Below are 21,224 nucleotides of genomic sequence, written 5' to 3' on the forward strand. Positions count from 1 at the left end.
TTAAGAAAAACTGGATCAACATCCTGGTAGCAGAGGATGGTTGAGGGGAGAAAGAAACAAGCAGTATTAACGGCCATTAAATTGTCTGAGAAAAATAGGTGAGCTAATGAGTGTGAGTTTTGAATAAAAATTAGTGGTATCAAGAGGTGTACTTGTGCCACAGGATTGTGTTGCAGTATCAAGTGAATTTACTTGTGCTGCTAAGTTATGACTGTACCGAGTGAAGTTACTTGTGCAACGTATGGACGTCGAGTGAAGACGTAACAACAAGCTAGGACAGTAAGAGTGAGGTTACTTGTGCAATGTACGGACGTCAAGTGAAGATGTGAGTAACAGCTATTGGGGATTGTGGTACCGAGTGAAGTTACTTGTGCTACAAAGGGGACCGTCTTATCAAGTGAGCTACTTGTGCGGCGGGGGGACATTAAAAAAAAGAAGACGATGTGAGAGAGAACTTCTTTCAACGATTGTGAGTGCATCTGTTTTTATATTTACTTTGCTTTGATATTTTATTATGATAGCAATGGTGCAATGATCGCTGCTGTGGAGAGAGCAGTCCGCACTGAAGCAGAGCCATTTCTCATGGCAACAATGTAATTTCATTTGCATAAAAGTCATGATTGCTCTTCATGCATGACAATCAAATCGGACCTAAAATGAAAATGAACTCCCCCAGACATTTAACAACTCCGATGACTATATGTGGCTGGGATTTGAATGTTTAGAGAGCCCAGGTCTGGTAGTTTATGAAAACATCCCATAGCATCGAGGACATGGGTAAAGTCTCAGAAATTCAGATCATATCACAATGTAAATGCAAAATAAATAAATAAATAAATAAATAAATAAATAAATATAATTTTGATAAACCTAGTATAAAGCGTGAAGCCTCGTAATTGAAATAAATATGGTTAATGAAGAATTTTCAAAGAGGTTTAGCCAGGGAGCTTATATAGTTACTCGGTTTCCCACCCAAGTGAAAAATAGCCCCCTCGCAGCGTCAGCTTGCATGACATGCCTCCTCTAAACTCAGATCATAAAGAGATGCGCCCAGGGGTGCGATTGGGTCCTGGCATAAACGGCAAGCATGCAATTGTGTTTTCTAATGTGCACAGGCTGATCTGCCACCCGAAGATAAAGCAGGTAGAAACTATGCAACCACACTTGCCTTGAGGGCAATTTTCAAAGGGAATCCACCCTGGCTACAGGATCCGTGGATAGGAAGGTGCCCACGTACTTTGCAACGAATGCAGGCGAACACAAATCGTACTCATGAGGGTCATTTTCAAACAGCCCGCACAGGCTAAAGATTGCAGGCACATTCCACCCACAGACTTTAGCTGGATTTAAAAAAAAAAAAAAAAAAAGGCACATAAATCCCGATCTCGCCACCCCCTCCGAATGCCTGTTAAATGCATGTGTAAAAGTTCTCGCAAAAATCAAGTTCCACACACACTTTTAATTGCGTACCCACTGGGGCTATTTTCAAACAGTCATTTATGGGCATTAACACCGGTCACTAATGGGTTTCATGCCTCCGAAGGAATTGCGCTTGACCCATTAAGCTGGCAGGATTTACTTATGTCAAGGAAGTGCCAAACTAGCAAAACAGCAGCACTGAGAGGACTGGTTTTGGGGGAGGGGGGGGGGTGCGAAGAAAAGAAAAAAAAAAAAAAACAAAACAAGACTTCCTTCTTTAGCCCGCAGCTTGCAAGGGAAAGTGAAATGCCCAGGCCTGCTGCCTGCGATGCAACTTCAAAGAAGTAAAAATTAATTTATGTTATTTATTTATTTTAAATCAACACACAAGCAACTAATGTCCCCCGCCACTACACCCATATACACACTTTTCTCATACTGTACTTCCTTGTGCAGTAAACGTCTTCTGGCTGGATCGTAGGTGTATTATGGGGAGGTGCTGGAGGTTAGTGAGGAAAAGGATGCCTCTGCCTGCTACAGATACTGTCCCGATACCTAAAGGCAATGTCCAGGAAAATCGTCTCTCGGTTTCTGGATAACAGCGACTGCTACACAATGATTATCCTACATAGCAGTTACTGAGAAATATTCACTATGAGGAAAGAGAAGCAGGGCAAGGAGGGAGCTGGGCAGAAAACCCTAAAGCCAGGGCTCAGCCTGGGCCTCGTCCTTAAATTAGGCACCTTCAGGGCAAGGAAAACTGGGTTCTCCTATTGTACCTGGAAGACTTTTACTGCATGTCCTGCACCCTGCCTGGCTCTGCGCTTCTGTGAACCCTCTGTACACAGACAGGGAAACCAGGCCTGCCTTGTGGTGTGGGAACCGCGCTGTGCACTGCCACCCAGGAGGCGTCTCCCGTCCACAGTGATCAGGCACTTAATCAGATAGGACAGGCGAGTCCCGCTGCACTCGTTCGATGCGATCTCAATTAGCACCCAAACGGTACAGCAGGCTCCAGGCTGGGAAGAAGTTCCACTCCTGGCCTTGACCCAAATCAGGAGACAGCAGTGCAACGGTCTTGGGAGTGCTGTGGGTATGTGAAAGGACAAAGAGGCGAGACATTAAGAGAAAAAAATGCACACAAAGGGCCCACAGCTCCCTTTCACAGGATCAACATGGAGAGGACCAGGAGATTTTGTGATTATTGGCTGTAAGAGGTTCCTTTATTTTGTATTGTTGATTTTGCTTTATTGTTTGTTTGACTGCAAGTCATTTTTGCTTGTTTGATTTTTTTATTTTTTTTTTAAGCGTTCATGATTATGAATGTTTTTACTCTGTTAGCCACCTTGTTCACTTGGAGTGTGCGGTAAAGAAAACATTTTTTTAAATAAATCAATCTTTCTCAGCAGAGAAGCAGCACTAGGAAACCGGGGCGTAGGGTGATTAGTGCACAGTCGTGCGACTGCACCACCAACTGAAAGAACCATCCTATGCCCATGCTACGAAGCCCGTGTAACGGAAAGCTGGCATTCTTCTGGGTCGAGGTCTCTTACCGTTCATTTTCATAGAAGATATATCTGTCAGGGGTCAGGACCTTCAGGAGCTCCGGGTCTGTACTTTCTCCCCTTGTGTACACCAAGGCATCAACCAGGCCAGTCACGGAGAGAGCTGTTCCTGGCTGGAAGCTGCTGCTGTTTCCCCTGTACAGAGCCACGGCGTCCGGGCCCAGCTGAAGGAGGGGGCGACTGGAGTTCTCTGGAAACGGCTGGTTCACTTCACTCAGGAGAGGTGGGCATCAAGAAATGAAATAAAATTGGCAGAGAAATGTAAACATCCAAACCAAAACCTTTTTAAATGTAGAAAAGAAAGCAGAAACGTACAACTATAAAAATAAAAATTTCCCATCTCCCTCATATTCCATGCAAGGAATTGTGTTTAGCCTCTGACTGCCTTTCAACACCCCTTTCATTTCTGTGCGGCACACTGGTCACTCACTGGGAGTTAGAGGCAGAAGCAGCGTGCTCCCTCTTCTGGGCTAGTCAGCAATTCTGGGGCCTGAAACCTCAGGACACCAGCTCTATTCCCTTCTGCATGGATTCTGTAACGATTTGCTGCAACAAATTATCTAGAACCTTGGTTTCAAGGCACTAGATAATCAGATTTTAATCACTTTATAACATTTAATCTCGGAACCATTTGGTTTCCATAAGTAATCATCACTGTGTTTACCTATGAGATGTGACAGGTGCGGCTTAAGAGATCTCTTACCTCTGGGATTGACCCTCTGGGTATCAGAGGGACTAAGCAACTTCCTGCAGGAGCAGGAGGAGGAACGGACCACCCGACATGCCCTAAAATTGCCTCCAAGAGCTGACATGGCAAAATGGTGCACTCTACAGGACCTGAGATGCAAGAATGCGCAGGAGGCAAACCATCCAACACCTTTAGGTCTGCCCATTGCTAAAGGATAATCCCTGCAAACACAGGATCTTGGTGAGGTCAACTCACAAGCACTGAAATGTGCTCATCAGAGGAAGTAACTATAACTTTGGGGGATGGACACAAGAAGGTGACTGCATGATGAAGAGATGTTTACCATGTTAACAGCAATCACTTACAATATGTGCGAACCATCAGAAAAAACAAGTTGAAGGTGATAATAATGAAAAGGTAGCAATGCATTTGTGACAAGCTTTGGAGAACTATGCTCCTTTCACCAGGTCGATCAAAATGTCAAAAGCCCTGTGTTTTTATTTATCTATGTTTCCTTCTCAGCTTAAGAAACGTTATGACAGAATAGAAATCTATCAATCACAGCATAATAAAACATCATAACACTTCTTAAACAATATTTAAAAACATAAAAATACCTAAAACAAAACAAAATGTAAAAACCCATTAAAAACAATTTCCCAGTAACAGTGACCAGAGGAAAAGCCCATATTGCCTTGAGACTAATCTAAACAGAGGAAAACTATGCATATGTGCCAGAAGTACTCAATAATCAGATCATATATGGGGCAATTTTTAAATAGCCCATGAAGCTGCAGGCCTACAGGTACATTACAACTACAGGCCTGCAAACATATTTTCAAAGAAAAACTCCCCATGGCGTTTCCCTTTGAAATTGCAGGATGGATGTCTGGCACTGCAGCTTTAGTACCATTGGACTCTGCACTTGCTGAATTTCAAAACGAAATCCCTGTCTGATGTCTGCCATCCCTACCCCTGGTCCCACTTATTTCTGAATGTAATTTAAAAAAAAAAATGGATGATGTAGATTTACATACAATGGAGGCAGTGCATGCAAATCTCTCTCATACATATTCCTTATGGATATCCTAAAAACTTGACTGGACTGGGTTGAGAACCTCTGCCTTAAAATTATGCACTTTTGACTTAAGGGAGAGATCCATTTTCTTAAAATTCTAACTGTATGCCTGGCCACATCTATGCAAGAGGATTTGCTACATTTAGAACCTCTATTTTAGGAAGATTCAACAGTCATTTATTTGCATTTACCCAATTTATCACTACTTACAGACACTCTTGCATTTTTAGACAATGCTTCTTTCCCAATTAGCAGATAACACTGTATATCATCTGCATAGATTTACAAAAGAAAAAAGGCTTTACTGCAAGGGTCTTTAAAATCTCTCCCAGAAGCGCCAGTGATAAAACTGATCCCTGCAGTACTCCACAGATGAAACAGCTTCTTTAAAAACAACTGAATGTGTCTGTACCAGGCCACGAAATTACACAGAACCCCAGTATATAACACTACGTTGTGGCGAACTGAATGGGACAGTTTCACTTATTAAATACTCTCTTTTGTAAGTGTTCGACTATTCAAGTCAGTCGAAGAATTGGACTGACTCAGAACATGTTGTCCACTACATAACAAGTGGAAACTTAGCATGAGATTCCAACTCCCTTTTCTTCTTTTTCAAATGAGTTGACCAGGAAAACCAAATTAACAGAAACAATTTGTCCTGCCTGTCATCAGTCTTATTCAAAAGCAGAGCACAGATCTCACCTGGAATTTTGGACTGTGCCGGTCCAATCAGAAAGAGACCAGCAGGAGAGGTCTTGCCGTAAACGTCCATGGAGAAATACACCTGTTTTGTCTGGCCGTCTATCAATACTAGAACCAAGTTTTGAAGGCTGGTGGAAGGGGAGCCTTGAAGCTCTACAAATTCGAATGCTTCTGGGGAGGCGACCGTGCTGACCTCACTGATCACCACTGTTGAGACATTAAAGTAGAACTCGGAGCCACAATGATTCTCTCTTCCAGGGGACGGAGTGGCCACTTGGAAGGTCCACTGAGAATCTGTCCCAAGACACCTTTCTATGGACTCATCAGTTGTCCTGAAGAGTGGATCCTCCAAGAAGGCCTCTTTTCCAGGTGTCAACACACTAAGCAAGCCATCAGCTTTGTCAGTCTCTTTTGACTTATGGATGAGGGCATCCACCAGCCCATCACTGGTCACCCTCATGTTCTCACGATAGATGCCTCTTCCAAAGTAAAGGGCAATGGCATCAGGTCCATTCTGGATAGTGTTTGATGGCAAAATTATGGAAGGGTATGGAGTTACAGTAGTTGACCCAATCAGAAAGAATCCTCTCTCATTAGTCATGTGTCCATTAAGGTTTAGTACTTTATAAGCTGTATTGAATTTACCATTGTAAAAGACCAAGTAGTAGCCATCCAAGGTAACGTTTTGACCACTAGTATGATAGAGTTCCACAAATTCTGAGGTATCAAGTCCTGGATTATCTGCATTCACCTCATTTATCAACAGCTGATGCTCCGTCTTTTGGTCCTTAGAGTTCTTGATTAGGTTCTGAGAAGCCACCTCAGAGAGCAAAGCCCACAGAAGCAATATTACAGTCACTACCTTGATGTCTTCCATTGTAAAATCTATTAGCTGTTTGGCATCCTACACAAATATTCCAGTTCCAATAAAAGCATAAAAACTATGGAAACCCACAATGGTGTCCCAAGTAGACTGGTAGAAAAGGTACCAATTATTGCTCAGAGAATAGAAATGAAATAGGTTATCAGTGATCCAAAAACATGAGGAGTCCGGGAAAAGAGCAAATATTCCTACAGGTTCCTTAATGATGGTTGCATCTGATAGGCTTGCTATGAAAAGAGCAAGTAGAATCTAATGATTCATTAAAGGAACACTTTTCTACACATAAGACTGCTGTAGATTTTGCCTGAAAAAAATAAAAATAAAAACAGGTATTAATATCCCAGTGTAAATTACCCTCTCACCCTCCATGCAGTATCCCAAGCCCCTGTTAGCTCTTTACCCTCCCTATAATTGCCCCAGCTCCTGTTACCTCCTTCACCCCACCTATATCCTCATTCCTTTTGCCACAAAGACCTAGTAGTAAAAATGAATCTGGTAGGAAAGGAAAGAATGAGGAAACAAATAAAAAGGTGCAGACACACCTAATACCATGAACAAATGTTTAATCAAACAATGTTGTACAAAAAGCCAACGCTGGCATTGAGAGGATTCACTAGAGATGTCAATTCCAAACCCAAGGTCATGCATTTACTGTTAGGCAATGCATGTAAGCTTGCAACCAACAAACTTTGCACGTTGTTTTTAATAAGAATTGATACAAGTATTTCAGTTTTAATTATGATTTTAAGTTTACTACTGTAACCGAAAGGAATCATGGAAGATGGAACGGTGCAAACCACAAGTTGTGATATGGATGACAGAGCAAAATACTTTTGCAAGGGAAACATATAAAAAGGGATTTCTTTTTCAAAAACTAAGTGGTTTGGTTGGTTTTGAGATTTGAAAATGGACATTTCAGCTGAGAACTTGGAAAAATTGTGAGAACCAATTCCAAAATCCTGTCTTATCCTCAGTAAAAGAATCCTTTCTAAGCTACAGAATGCTAGGAATCATTTGGAAAGGAATGGAGAATAAAACAGAATATCACAATGCCTCTGTATCGCTCCATGGTGCAACCACACTTACAATTCTGTGTGCAGTTCTGATCACCACATCTCAAAAAAGATATAGCAGAATTAGAAAAGGACAGAGAAGGGTGACCAACATCATAAAGGAGATGGAACAATTCCCCTCTGAAGAAAAGCTAAAGAGGTTAGGACTCTTCAGCTTGGAGAAGAGATGGCTGAGGGGGGATATGATAGAGGTCTATAAAATAAAGAGCAAGATGGATTAATCAGTTATTTACTATTTAAAAAGAGTACAAAGATTAGGGGACATACAATGCCTAATTAAAATCTGTGGTGCAAGCTGTTAGTGAGGCTGCGTTTAAAAAAGGTTTGGACAAGTTCCTGGAGGAAAAGTCCATAAACCATTATTAAGGTAGAGCTGCAGAAATCCACTGCTTATTCTTGGGATAAGCAGCTTGGAATCTGCAGCTTGGAATCTATCTACCCCTTGGGATCCTGCCAGGTACTTGTGACCTGACTTGGCCACTGTTGGAAACAGGATACTGAGCTTGTTGGACCTTTGGTCTGACCCAGTACGGAAAATCTTATTTATTTATTTATTTATTTTTATGAACTTTTACTATACCGATATTCGGGGACACACATCACACCGGTTTACAAAAAACTGAAGCAGGCGGAAAATTACAATGAACAGGGAGGGGTAGGAGGAGCAGGCAAGAAAAAGGTGAGATGGGGGGAGGAGAAAGAGCAGCGAGAAGGAGAGAGGGTAGACAAGAGCGAATTGATAGGAATAAACAATCATTGAACAGTGAGAGATAACAAAAAAGAAAAACTTTGATAACTAACATATTTGTGACTGTTTTCTTGATTGATAAAGTCAGGCGGAGTTCTCGTTTACATTATGTCCTTGGGGGAGTCTCCGTGATCGTCACAGTGGGGAGGGGGGGGGGAAGTAATAGGCGGGAGAGCTGCGGAGGGTGAGATAGAGGGGAGACACCTCGAGGGCAGACGGGGTGTCGGGGCGGGATGGGTGTGGGGAGGAGAGTGGGTTGGGAGCAAAAATATAGGGGATGGCGGGGGAGGTAAGTGGGATGAGGGCTATGTTTGATTAGCTTCTGCGTAGGCTTGCCTGAAGAGCCAAGTCTTGATGCCCTTTTTGAAAGTATGAAGAGAGGGTTCAAGTCATAGGTAGGGAGGAAGGGAGTTCCAGATGGTGGAGCCGGCGATGGTGAGTGCTCTCTCTCTGGTGTTGGAGAGGTGTGTGGTCTTGAGGGGTGGGACGTGCAGGGTGCCTGCGAGGGCAGTTCTGGTGGGACGATTCGAGGTACGGAAACGTGGCATGTCCTTGAGCCATGTAGAGTTGTTTTTGTGCAGAGCGTTATGCAGGATGGTGAGGGTTTTGTATTGGATACGAAAGGGGATCGGTAGCCAGTGTAAATCCTTGAGTATGGGGGTTATGTGTTCAGTCTTATGGGTGTTAGTGGCAATTCTCGCCATCACGTTTTGAAGGATTTGTAGGGGTTTGATGGTGGAAGAAGGGAGGCCTAACAGGAGGGAGTTGCAATAATCAAGTTTGGAGAGGATGGTCGACTGCAGGACAAGTCGGAAATCTTGGGCGTGGAGGAGTGGTTTCAGTTTTTTAAGTATGTGGAGTTTGTAGAAGCCTCCTTTTAGTAGGGACTTAATGTGAGGTTTGAAGCTGAGGTGTTGGTCTATTAGGACTCCTAGGTCTCTTATAGAGGGTAGCGGGGAATGGGTTAAAGTGGGGGCGGCAGCGGTGGGGAGGGTAGTGTACTCAGGTTGATCGGAGATGACGAGGATTTCAGTTTTTGCAGCGTTGAGTGCAAGTTGGAGGTTGGTTAATAGGGAATTGATGCTGGTAAGGCAGGATTCCCAGTATTGCAAGGAGGCCTGGAGCGTTGTTTGAATGGGGATGAGAATTTGCACATCGTCAGCATACATGAAAAAATTCAGACCTAGGTCAGAGAGAAGATGGCATAGGGGGAGAAGATAGATGTTGAAAAGTGTGGAGGATAGGGAAGATCCTTGGGGGATGCCTTGTGTCAGAGGGATGTGTGAGGATTTACACTCATCAATTTGGACAAAGTATTTTCTGTGGGTGAGTTAAGAGGAGAACCAGGATAAAGCAGTGTCAGAGATGCCTATTTCAGCAAGCCGGGAAAGAAATCTTATGTTCTTAAACTTTCATTTGGGATGCAGTGGACACCAGTGCACTGATAATTCATTATCAACTCTATATTGAAAAGCCTGTGATGCACTGGAATTTCTCTCATCTTTGTGGGATTGCCCAAAAGTCCAAAATTATTGCTCAATGGTGACGTGTACAGGGTGGACTCAGGGTGCCTGCATTCCAAACTCTAGTGAGTTTCATGGTCAGTGGGTCCCTGGTCAAGTATGGTCATTGGAAAGACTGGGCTAGATGGGGGGAGAGGGCAAGTAGCAGTTATAAAATAGGGGAAAACCCAGCTATTTGCAAATATAGGTTATTTCCCTATCCCCCGAGGGCTTCCAGTCTAAGTTTGTACCTGAAGCAATGGAGGGTGAAGTGACATGTCCAAGGTAAGTCACAAGTTGCGGAGTGGGAATTGAACCCTGGCTTCCCTGCTACTAATTCCACTCCAATGAAGGCTCATGGTGCCATAGCCCAACAGAGGTTTGTACTGATTGAAAGGGAGTTGGCAGCTCATACAAACATGAGGAAACTGCTTAGCCAAAGCAAAAAATAATATAAAGTTTATTAAAAAAAAAAAAAAAGTCCCTCCCATATGTGCATTCATCTTGTAGCAAACCCTTCAACTTTAACCTCTTCTGTATTTCCATTCTCATAACCACAGGTTACTAGAACGTTTTATGGCACCAACTCCTTTCTGACAGATTCTTGGTCTGCCCGATTCATTTTGTAATATCTTAAATTTCCTGGGTAGTAAACTGTGACATCACTACAGGAATCAAACAAGAGAAGCAGAACGTTTAAGAGCCAAAAATATTGTCCTACTCTCTTTGGCACAATCTTGTGATTGTATGGTGTGGTCAAAGTCCAACAATGGCCTGGCTTAAACTCATTGGATGACCCTCAAACTCAGGTGACAGTCTAGTCAATTTATTTATTTAAGGCTTTTATATACCGACTTTCTTGATACAGATCATATCAACTCGGTTTACATCGAACTAAGCAGAATTATAACCAACATTTCAACAAGTGACATTTTGAAGGAGCATAAAAGTCAAGGGTAATTAAGACAGAGGACTGTCAGTAGGTATTGCTGAGAGTTTGGATGGCTGCTTATTTGGCGTAGAAGAGGAGGGAGAATGAAGTGTGAAGGGAGATGAGGTCACTGAGTCCCCTTCTCTGTCTAGGACTTCTTGGGAGAGCATTCAAGTTAGGAAAACTGCATCTTTATTTAGTCTCAGGTAAAAAGCTAAATCTTTCCCTCTTAAGTTAATGGTCCTAAATAAGACAGTGGAAAAAGAAAGAAAAAAAAATGCACATAATCCTGAATCTTAGTATGTAACATTGAAAATAATGAATCCATGGAAGTCACAATTCATGACTGGAAGCAACATCAGTCTGTTGTTTTAAATCAGTTCTTACAGAATATTTATCCCTGGCATAAAATTATTACTGACAATTGTGCTAAATGTTTTATCTCCTCAAGAAGACTCCAAGTTGATATGGGGTCATGAACAGGAACAACTGCAGCAGGACAGGCAGAGCAATGCAAACATCTTGTACAATACCTCAATACCAGACAGCAGGAAAGGGGTAGCTACCAGGCAAGAACGCACACAGAACTGATACAAGAAAATAAACAGCCCCTTAAGGTGCTAGGCCAGCCATGCATAAAAGTGGATCAGCAGAGCAATGCTATAAATCAGAACTGAGACTCCATATTTCCTGGGGTAGCTCTGGAGTATCATGAGACACATTGTTAGGCTGTGTGTAGGATAAGGTGTCATGCATACGTATGGGGACTCCGAAGGATGACCAAAATGGGATGCAAATCAGATTGGAAGTGTATTGGCAGCTGTGTCTGAGAATGTTCCCATACTAGTCTAGACTCTAGATACCAAGAGACTAGCGATGACACTAACATCCATGGCTTGCAGGACCAGCCACTGACAGAAACATTTTATATCATGCTAGGTTTAATTCAGCTGCGCGCGGTGATCAAAACCTGTACTCATAACTAGTGCTTGTTTTGCTGCGGGTCTTATTACAATCGGCCCCAAGGAGTGGCAGAAGGATTTGAATCCTGGCTTTTCTGGTTTGCAGCCCACTGCTCTAAAAATGAGGCTTCTCCTCTACTCCAATTTGCTGATGATACAAAATTATTCAAAGTTGTTAAATCACAAGATTGTGAGAAATTGCAAGACGACGTTGTGATACTGGCATCCAAATGACAGATGACATTTAATGTGGATAAGGGCAAAGTGGTGCATGTAAAGAACAGCAACCAAAATTATAGCGCCACCATTCAAGGTTCCACATTGGGAATCACCACCCAACCATCCAGGCATCATTGTGGGTAATATGTTGAAATCCTCTGCTCAGTGTACAGCAGCAGCCAAGAAAGCAAACAGAATGCTAGGAATTATTAGGTAAGGAATGGAGAATAAAACAGAATATCATAATGCCTCTGTATCACTCCATGGTAAGACCATAAATTCTGGTCACCGTATCTCAAAAAAATAAATAAATAAAAAAAAAATATATATATAGTGGAATTAGAAAAGGCACAGAGAAGGGTGACCAAAATGATAAAGGGGATGGAACAATTCCCCTCTGAAGAAAGGCTAAAGAGGTTAGGGCTCTTCAGCTTGGAGAAGAGACGGCTGAGAGATATAGAGCTCTATAAAATAATGTGTGGAATGGAGACATGCAATGACGTTACTAAGTAATGCATTTAAAATAAATAGGAGGATTTTTTTTTACTCAGTGCATAATTAAACTCTGGAATTCACTGCTGAAGGATGAGGGAAAAGCTGTTAGTGAAGCTGGGTTTAAAAGAAAGGTGTGGATAAGTTCCTGGAAGTCCATAAACCATTATTAAGGTGGTCTTGGGGAAATCTACTGCTTATCCCTGGGATCCAACATACAATCAACTTCTATCATCCTTTGTAAAGAAAAAAACCCACAGGTTGCTATCACAGCAAAACACTGCACGGAGCTGCAGTAGCCTCAGAGGCATTCACGGAGCGGGATGCCAGTGGCCAGTGGTTGGTGTTCCACCTTCACGGAGAGGAAGGATGGAGGGCTGCCATCTCCAAATTAAAAAAAAACAGGGGTGGGTTCATGGGCTATAGGTATTACCAATTATTAGGCTTATTCAATTACCAATTATTAGGCTTATTCAATATTTGTGGATAGTTAATGTGACCTTCAAGGCATAATTCACTTTCAATGCATATCCAGCATAGCTCTCTGCTTCAACGGCAGGAGAGAAGAAAAACTAGTACTTCACGCATATCCAGCATATTTTACTCTCTGCTTCAATGGCAGAGAGCTATGCTGCCACTTACCCAACTAATCAAGCTTGATATTTCACTTGGATGCAGCTCCATCACTGCTCTCTACATTAATGGTGGGGGTGAAAGGGAAATAGAACCTAAGGTTACTAAGAGAAACAGATAAGTATGAGGAAAAAAGTGTGAAGCTTGCTGGGCAGACTGGATGGGCAGATTGGTCTTCTTCTGCCGTCATTTCTATGTTTTTAAACCAGTTGCTCCAAAGCAAAAAAAAAGATCTTTTTGTGCAAGTACAATATTATATTTAATTTTTCATTTAAAAATGTAAAGATCTCAATTTGGAGCCTCCAGCTCTGAGAAGAATGGATATTTTGCATCGAAAAGTAGTCCATGACCCTCCTCGGGACAAAAAGGTAACCCCCTGCCAAGTGTGGTTGCATTTACTTGAACTGTGTCCAAATTTATAAAGCACATACTCATGTAAATATATTAAACAAAGAGGTAATCAGATGGGTCTAGTGTGGGAACATACATACCTACTACATACTAAAGTAAAAGGACCACAAAAAATGCCCCGGGAACAAAAAGACGTCCACATGTGGATTCATGCCCCTGAAGTGTGCTGAGTCAGCGGGTGCAGTCTTCCAGTGTTGCTGAGCACACACATTTTCATGCTGACACAAGACTGGGCAATAATCAGAATGCCATTTTATAGGCATCAACGTGTTTTTGCCTGTGCAAACCGGGTAGAAAACTGCCATCTCTGCATCCTATGAGGCAATCATTTTTAACCTATTTCATAACATTGTGTAATGTTGACAGAAGAAGAGCCACGTGCTCCAACCAGTTTGCCCAAAATGTGGCCTAGGAAGAAACTGCTGCTGTGTGTAGGTTGTCCCTTTACTTCATTTTCCATCCTTTAGCCATTAGGTATCATCTATGTTTATCCCACGCAGTTTTGAAGTCCATTACCGTTTTTGTCTTCACATTCAATTAAGGTTATTGAAGCACAGTTTAAAAGTACAGCATAAGGAAAGAAAACCACATAATTAAATGTCCCAAAGAGGCAGAATAAATGTGTTCGGGGTTTTTTTTTTGGAGTGTGACTGACACGAGTAATCAGGATACAAACGGAGCAAACCGTACATAGAGAGATTTAGCTCCTTTCTCCATCAGTAGAATTTATGCTAAGTACGCAGCAAGAGAAAAAGTTAAATCCCCCCCAAGGCAACACAACTTTACTCAGAGAGAAACGCCCAGAGGGGAGGAGGTTTCAGAGCGAGCTCCCGAGATCCAGCTCTCGTCCTAGAAAAAGAGGAGGTTAACGGTTTCGCCGCCTACAAAAGAGCAGGCCGTGTGGCAACTGGCGAGTCCCTCCCCACCCAGGGGGGAGGAGTCCTCTCTTCACAAGGAAAAGGAGCGGGGCTTTGCGCTGGGGCGTCTCAGTTTGCATCGGGCAGGTTGGCGCGCGGGACACCCGCAGCGCCACGCATTCTGCCCCCCCCCCCTCCCCGGCCGCGTGGATTGCGCAATGGCCCAACGAGGCGCTCCCTTCCCCCCCAGCCAAGGATTCAAGAACCGAGCCAAAACCCCAGGCCAGCAAACGTGACCACCTCGCTTTCCAGGGAAAGTCTCCTTGGGGAGAAGCATCCTCGCACCTCATCAACTTTATTAAACAACGCCCCCCAAAAAAACAAACATTCCCACTCGCCGATTTAAGAGTCAGAAAGAAAATTGGGGTATTTCATGCCGCACGAATGACCAGAGAGGAAAGGGACGAGATTGAGTTAAATCAGGGAAAAAAAAAATTAAACTCGAAACATCTGTAGCCAGAAATGAACAACACACGAAGCTCGCACATCTCCGCCTCATCCCGTCCTCGCCCCTCCCCCCTCAACAAATAAAACGGTGCAAAAGCATCTACAGCAGGACCCAGGAAACTTACTTCTCGGGGCTCCCGAGAGATCCCGCAGCCTGGACTTTGCTGGCGCTTTTGTCCTTCGGGGGTCTGGGGAAGCCGTCTCGCTCTCAGCCCTCCTGGGGATCCTACCCTCCTCTCCTCGGCTTCATCACTGAACTGCCTGCAGGACGGGAAATCTTTCCACCCGCACAGGAAATGCAAAAAAAAAAAAACAAAACTTGCCGGGGAGGGAGGTTTTACTCTTCTTCCTTGGAGCAGATTCGGACGCACGGCCTCAGATTAGCTTCACGAATACTTTCTCTCTTGATTCATTGAGGTAGCGACACATGTTTAACCCTGCCCGGCCGCTTCGGTGTTAGCCTCCTCCCACTCCCCCCTCTGCACAACCCCCTCCCCAGCCCTGGCGACTGAGCTCCCCGATGCCTGGCCCCCTTCTGCAGGACCAGTGCTAGCTTTTTTTTTTTTTTTTTTGCTTCCCTCTGCGAACAATTACTGTGCTGCCCCTCGCCAGCCCATCTCCCTCCAGTAATCTAAGCTTTACAATCTGACATTCCTCCCTCCCCAGCTCTATCCCCTCTCCTCTGGGACCCATGGCCAGTCAAGGGTATTACATGTCATAGGAGAACTTTAAAGGCTCACCCACGCACAATTAACAATTATGCATTTAGATGAAGGTCTGGTTATGACACTATTTTCTTGGAATAAATCTGCTTCAACATGAGCACAACAATTTCTTCACCAACTTGAGGTGGAGATGCTCAGTGAAACATTCAACTAAAAGGGAACAGAAAAAGAGTCCACACGCTCGCCACCCCCTGACATTTAAAGACTAGGGGCAAACCCCCCCCCCCCCCCCCCTCCATCTAACCTGGTTTGGAGAACCAAAGTGGAACCATCTGGAAGAGCTGGAACTTTATTTATTTATTTATTTGACATTTTTATATACCGACAATAACATCACATCGGTTATCATTAAACAAAAAATGCAGCCACAGTAGAACTGATTATGAAACTGGAAGGAGGGAAAATCAATAAACAGGAGCTACTGAGTAGGGGACTAAGGGGGGTGCAATTATAACTAGGAAAGGAAGGTAATACAGTGCAACAGAATATTCTTCTTTATATTATATTAATCTTCTTTAACTTCTTCCCCATCCAGGTGTTGAACTGAAATTCTGGAAAGAGGGGTGTGCCCCTTTGGTGTGGGGCTTAGGTGCCATGCAGGCTGGCAACAGGGGCAGCAGCAGCATTTGAATGACATCATCTCCTGCTGCCTCGGGGGCCAGTCTCATGTGAGGAGCAGCGACCCTGCAGCGCTTCTCGGGAGACTGGCCCTGTGGCAGCAGGAGATGATGTCATTCAAATGCTGCTGGTGCAGGAGATCTAGGTGTTGATGCATCGGATCAGGCAAGCCTCCCTTAGCGGCTCCTATACCGCAGGTGGTCTGCCTGCCTTTTCTTTACTTCGGTCGGTCGCTGGCTGGGTGGAGTGCACCAGGCAGCCCTGCAGCCTCCGTTTCATTTTGGCTGTGGGTGGTCCGGTCCACCGCCCCCTTGGAGCTGCCGCCCTGTGCAAGTACAGTTTGCACAGTGGGTTGTGCCGACCCTGCCTGTGCAAAGCAGTTACTGCACTGGCCCTTTTTCATTCTGTTCAGTTTTTTAAGCTTAATTTTTATTTCTTGCCTAAGTAGATCAGTGAAAGAGTATGAGGCGCCCTAGACGAACCTTACAGCCTTGAGCCCCACCTCCACTGCCCTCTCCACACACAATTAAAAAGTATGCATTTATAATATATTTTACATGAAGGACATTCTAAGTATGTGGGGGCGGGGGGAGTTAGGCAAAATATTAGTTATGTACTACTGTGGTGCCAATCAGAAATTGCAAAAAAAAACCCCAAAAACCACTTGGAATCCGTATGGTATTAGGCCTATTGTAATGTGCACTGTAATGGGTTTGGCCATCAGAAAGCCAAATCTCCCATACCAATATAGCACTAACTGCTGGTACTCAAACAGTAACAACCCTAGGTATGCAAAGGTCAACGGCAATAGGAAGTGTGGCAGCCTGGGTGGAATCAAGATGTCAACACAAGTGTAGTGAAAGTCTTTCAACTGTTGCTCTCTAGTACTTTTTTCCTCTGGTTTAATCTGCCTCCTAAAAGGAAGGGGAAGAGTATCTGAATGTAATCTGCTTTGAAGTGCTGAAAGGCAGAATATAAATCAAATAAAGAGTGAAGGTTTATCCCTTGGAATTTTAGCCTCTTCCTCTGGTGCAGCCTAAGATTGAAAGCTTCCTTACCCGCATGTCTGATTTAGAAGTTCTCCAGCCCACCGATGGAGGACTGTCTCACTGAGTGTGGAACCCGAGAGGTGCGTCTTGACTCCTGGCATAGAAATAAAGTGAACTCGGAGAGGCAGCTCTGCACTCGGAAGATCTAGTGACATTTGGTGAAGAGTTTTGGGAAGCAGTTGAGGCATGAGGGAGTGACAATTTGGGTCAGCTGAGAGTTGGCCACCAGTGGTGACCCAGGGCAACAAAGATCTGCTCCTGGCAGAGTGCTTTCCCTGCTGCTTAAGCCTCTGGTGATAACTCGATGCAATTGGGCCTTGTTAAGGCTGGCTACCTCTTTGAAATACTTGTTCCTCTGCTATAAGTTGTATAGTATGAGAATTTTAAGGCTTTAATCAACAATCAGCAGACTTTTAGTCTGGAACACACTACCAGGCCGATTCAGTAAAAGTCGCGGGAGAGCGGGCGAGCGCCCAGGCCACTCTCCTATGTGCACGATTCAGTATTTAAATGAGGGCCCGCGGTAAAAAGAGGCTGTCCAAAAAGAGGCGTCCCTAGCACCTCTTTTTGGACAGCAGCGGCGGCTGTCAGCGAGTTTGACAGTGATGCTCAATTTTGCCGGCGTCCGGTTTCCAAACCCATGGCTGTCAGCAGGTTTGAGAACAGACGCCGGCAAAATTGAGCTTCCGGTTTTCAACCCGCGAGCCGATTTTACATTTTTTTTTTTTAAATTTTTAACTTTTGGGACCTCTGACTTAATATCGCCATGAGAGGGTATACAGAGGGTATACAGAAAAGCAGTTTTTACTGCTTTTCTGTGCACTTTCCCGATGCCGGCAGCAATTATTTATTTATTTGAAAATTTTTATATACCGACATTAGTAGGAGGACATCACATCGGTTTACATAAAACTGTAAATTTAGCAAACAGGCTTTACATCAAACTCAGAACTGAATAATGAACTGCTTATTTCTGAAAGTAAAATGTGTGGCTTGGCTGCACATTTTACTTACTGAATCGCACGGGAATAACTAATAGGGCCATCAACATGCATTTGCATGTTGCGGGCGCTATTAGTTTCGGGGGGGTTGGACACGCGTTTTTGACCCCTTACTGAATAAGGGGTAAAGCTAGCTCATCGAAAACACGCGTCCCAACGGTGGAGCGCACTGTACTGTATCGGCCTGTAAGAAAATAGAGATGCTGGAAAAAAATAGTGGCTGAAATAAAAACAATATTTACAGGGCCATTTAAGATCAAGAGTGGACTCCACTGGAAACTGGAGCAGATAGAGAATCAGGCAAGATCTCTCAATATGCAATTATTTAACTTTCCTAGGGTCCCTGGTATGTAACCACATGAGATATGGAAGAGGTATTTACTGGAGGTGGTGGGAATAGCTAATAAGATATAGTTTATTCCAGTGGGGAAAGTGGTTTCAGGTCAAGCAATGGATTCAAGAGTAGCTAAGGATGGTCTAGAGATACTGGATTTAACAGCTTTATCTAGAGCAATCCATTGTGGAAGGAAGTCACAGGGCTGCTCTTCTACTATCCTTTGTATTTCAACAGGACTTTCATATGGTAATGTGTTACTCTACTCCTCTCTTTATACTTTTCATCCATTATAATGACTACAAATCTTTAGTGATGTCAATTTTACTATGAATACCCCAGAATGTTTCTGTAACACCACTCCCCTACCCCCCCACACCTTCCAAAACCCACCCCGATTCAAAGTGCCCCTCTACAGTAGTACATATATATAGAGAGAGAGCGTCAGACTGACTATACAGAGTCTCTCTCTCTCTCTCCTCCTGTGCACAAGACATTTGCGGACCCTATCGCAGGGGGCTGGGGAGGGGAGAGGAAGCACACAAACATTCTCTTCTTTTTTTCATATACACACTCTTTAACTTACATATGCTCATGCTCTCACACACACACACACACACACTCCCTCTTTCTCATACTTTTCTAACACACAGACACACACTCTCTCAGTCACCCTTCCCACACACTCTCACTCATGTTCTCTCATTCACAAATACACTCCTTTGCTCTCTCTCACTCACACACACTTCCTATCTGTCTGACTCATGCTCTCTCACACAGACTCCATCTCTCTCACACAAACACAAACATGCGGACTCACTCACATACACTCTTTCACACCCTGTCTCTTCCTTTTTTTTTGGCTGCTGGTAGGGTGGGCTCTGCTGGCTGCTCCGGGGCCTCTCTCTCTCTTCTTTCTTCAGACACTGGTAGTCCTGTCAGGGCCTCTTTCTTGTCTTCCTTTCTTCAGTTACCAGTGAGATGGGCTCTACTGGTGGCCCTGGAGCATCTCTCACTTTTTTTTCTTCGACCACCAGCAGGATGGGCTCTGCCAGTGGAACCACTAGGTCCTCTTTCTCACCTTCCTTTCTCAGGCTGTAATGCCCCCATAGGGCTTCTCCTTCTTTGACCTGCTGCCTTGTGCAGTTCCATGGTGTACACATCTGATAGCACCAGGCCTGCCCTCCAACTCCTTCTGGCAACTAGGGAAGTGCCCCAAGTTTGGTGGTTATTATTATTTTTTTAACTTTTCTTCTGTCTCCCTCTGTGCCAGGAGAAATTAAGTTTGTCCACGGGAGACAAAAATAAAACCTTAATAAGATCCTTTGTTCCCTTTTTCTTCATGTCAGAAATTGGCAGGTTTAACAAACTCCAGATGTTTATTTATTTATTTTTGCTTAAACATACACCATTCTGTTTCTGTGTACCCATATAAAAGATTGTGTATGTCTGTGTGTGTTTATGTGTGTATATATTTATCAGTATGTTATATATATGGTATATTAGAGACTGACAGTGGTGAATGCTTTAACAGAAGTGCTGGGCATGTCTACTTGTATTTAATTCAATAGACTAATCTGCAGTTACACTCACATTTGGTAACTAACCCCTGACCTCAGGCCTGCAGCATGAAAGGAGGGGGATGGGAGTGTGGAAAGAGGTTAAAATCCCCCTTCCCTGCCACCTTTCACCTTTTCAGTTTAGATGGATGTGCTATTTTCTTTAGCAAAGATGAGGAGAGGGTTGGCATGGAACTAGCTCCTAAAAGCTAGTTAAGAATTGTATTAAACTAGTCCAATGAAAAGGGATTACCTTATATTTTTTCTGTTGACCTTTATTTCCATGCATGTAACTAGCAAAATTGAAAGCAGATACATAGGGCAATGGGGTGTGCGGGACACATGCTAAGATATTAAAGAAACTTTGAGAAGTACTGGCTTTTCCACTGAGAACTGTTTTCAACCATTCTTTGGAGACAAGAGTCAGGGCAGGTGGATGCACTAGACCAGTGGTTCCCAACCCTGTCCTGGGGACCCCCCAGCCAGTCAGGTTTTCAGGATATCCACAATGAATATACATGAGAGAAAATGTGCATGCACTGCCTCCTTGGTGTATGCAAATTTATCTCATGCATATTCACTGAAAACCCGACTGGCTGTGGGGTCCCCCAGGACAGGTTTGGGAAGCTCTGGCCTAGGGCATCTAATAACCTTGCACAGCCCTGCCAGCAGTAGATGCAGAGGACTGGAGAGGGGCAGATATTTCTCTTTGTAAAAATGGAAAGAAGGAGCAGGTCGTTAACTACTGGTCAGCCAGTCTATGTGGTTGGTAAATTAGAGGCATCACTCCTAAATGAAAGAGCGGGTGCATATCTTGAATCCAGCAGGTTACAGGATCCGAGGCAGCATAGTTTTACCAGAGAAAGGTCACGCCAAACAAATCAACTGATGAATTTCTTTGACTGGGCAACCAAAGAATTAGATTAGGGGTGAGCGCTTGTTGTGGTATACGTAACGTTTAGTACGGCTTCTGACACAGATCCACACAGGAGACTCATAAAAAATGCTAAGCAATCTGGGGATGAATTGTAAGATTGTAACTGGATTAGAGAGGCCACGGAGGGTAATGGTAAATGCAGTTCATGCAAAGCAAGGGGGTAATCAGTGGTGTGCCTCGGAGATTTTTGGCCTCCAGATCAGTTGGAACCGGTGCTGGGATCCTGGTGCCATGAGCCTTCATTTACATCTGTCCTGGGATTTTTCCCTCCTCTTTTACAACCCCCTCTTCCCCAAACGAGCCTAGTCTATTTATATTGCAGCGATGG

General features: G+C 43.8%; 1 protein-coding gene across 1 annotated transcript in view; it reads right to left on the reverse strand.

Annotated features, from left to right (window-relative positions):
• The window catches only part of LOC115075968, a 53,573-nt gene extending 38,461 nt beyond the window's left edge, over nucleotides 1–15,112 (reverse strand). The window contains exons 1-3 of the mRNA XM_029576968.1: nucleotides 14,799–15,112; nucleotides 5,456–6,642; nucleotides 2,973–3,192 (exon numbers count right to left, since the gene is read on the reverse strand). Of these exons, the coding sequence (XP_029432828.1) occupies nucleotides 2,973–3,192; nucleotides 5,456–6,332 (1,097 nt within the window). The 5' untranslated portion in view covers nucleotides 6,333–6,642; nucleotides 14,799–15,112. The remainder of the gene's footprint in view (nucleotides 1–2,972; nucleotides 3,193–5,455; nucleotides 6,643–14,798) is intronic.
• Between the last annotated feature and the right edge of the window lie 6,112 nt (nucleotides 15,113–21,224).

Source organism: Rhinatrema bivittatum, chromosome 14 (assembly GCF_901001135.1).
Source record: "Rhinatrema bivittatum chromosome 14, aRhiBiv1.1, whole genome shotgun sequence".
NCBI classification, from domain to species: domain Eukaryota; kingdom Metazoa; phylum Chordata; class Amphibia; order Gymnophiona; family Rhinatrematidae; genus Rhinatrema; species Rhinatrema bivittatum.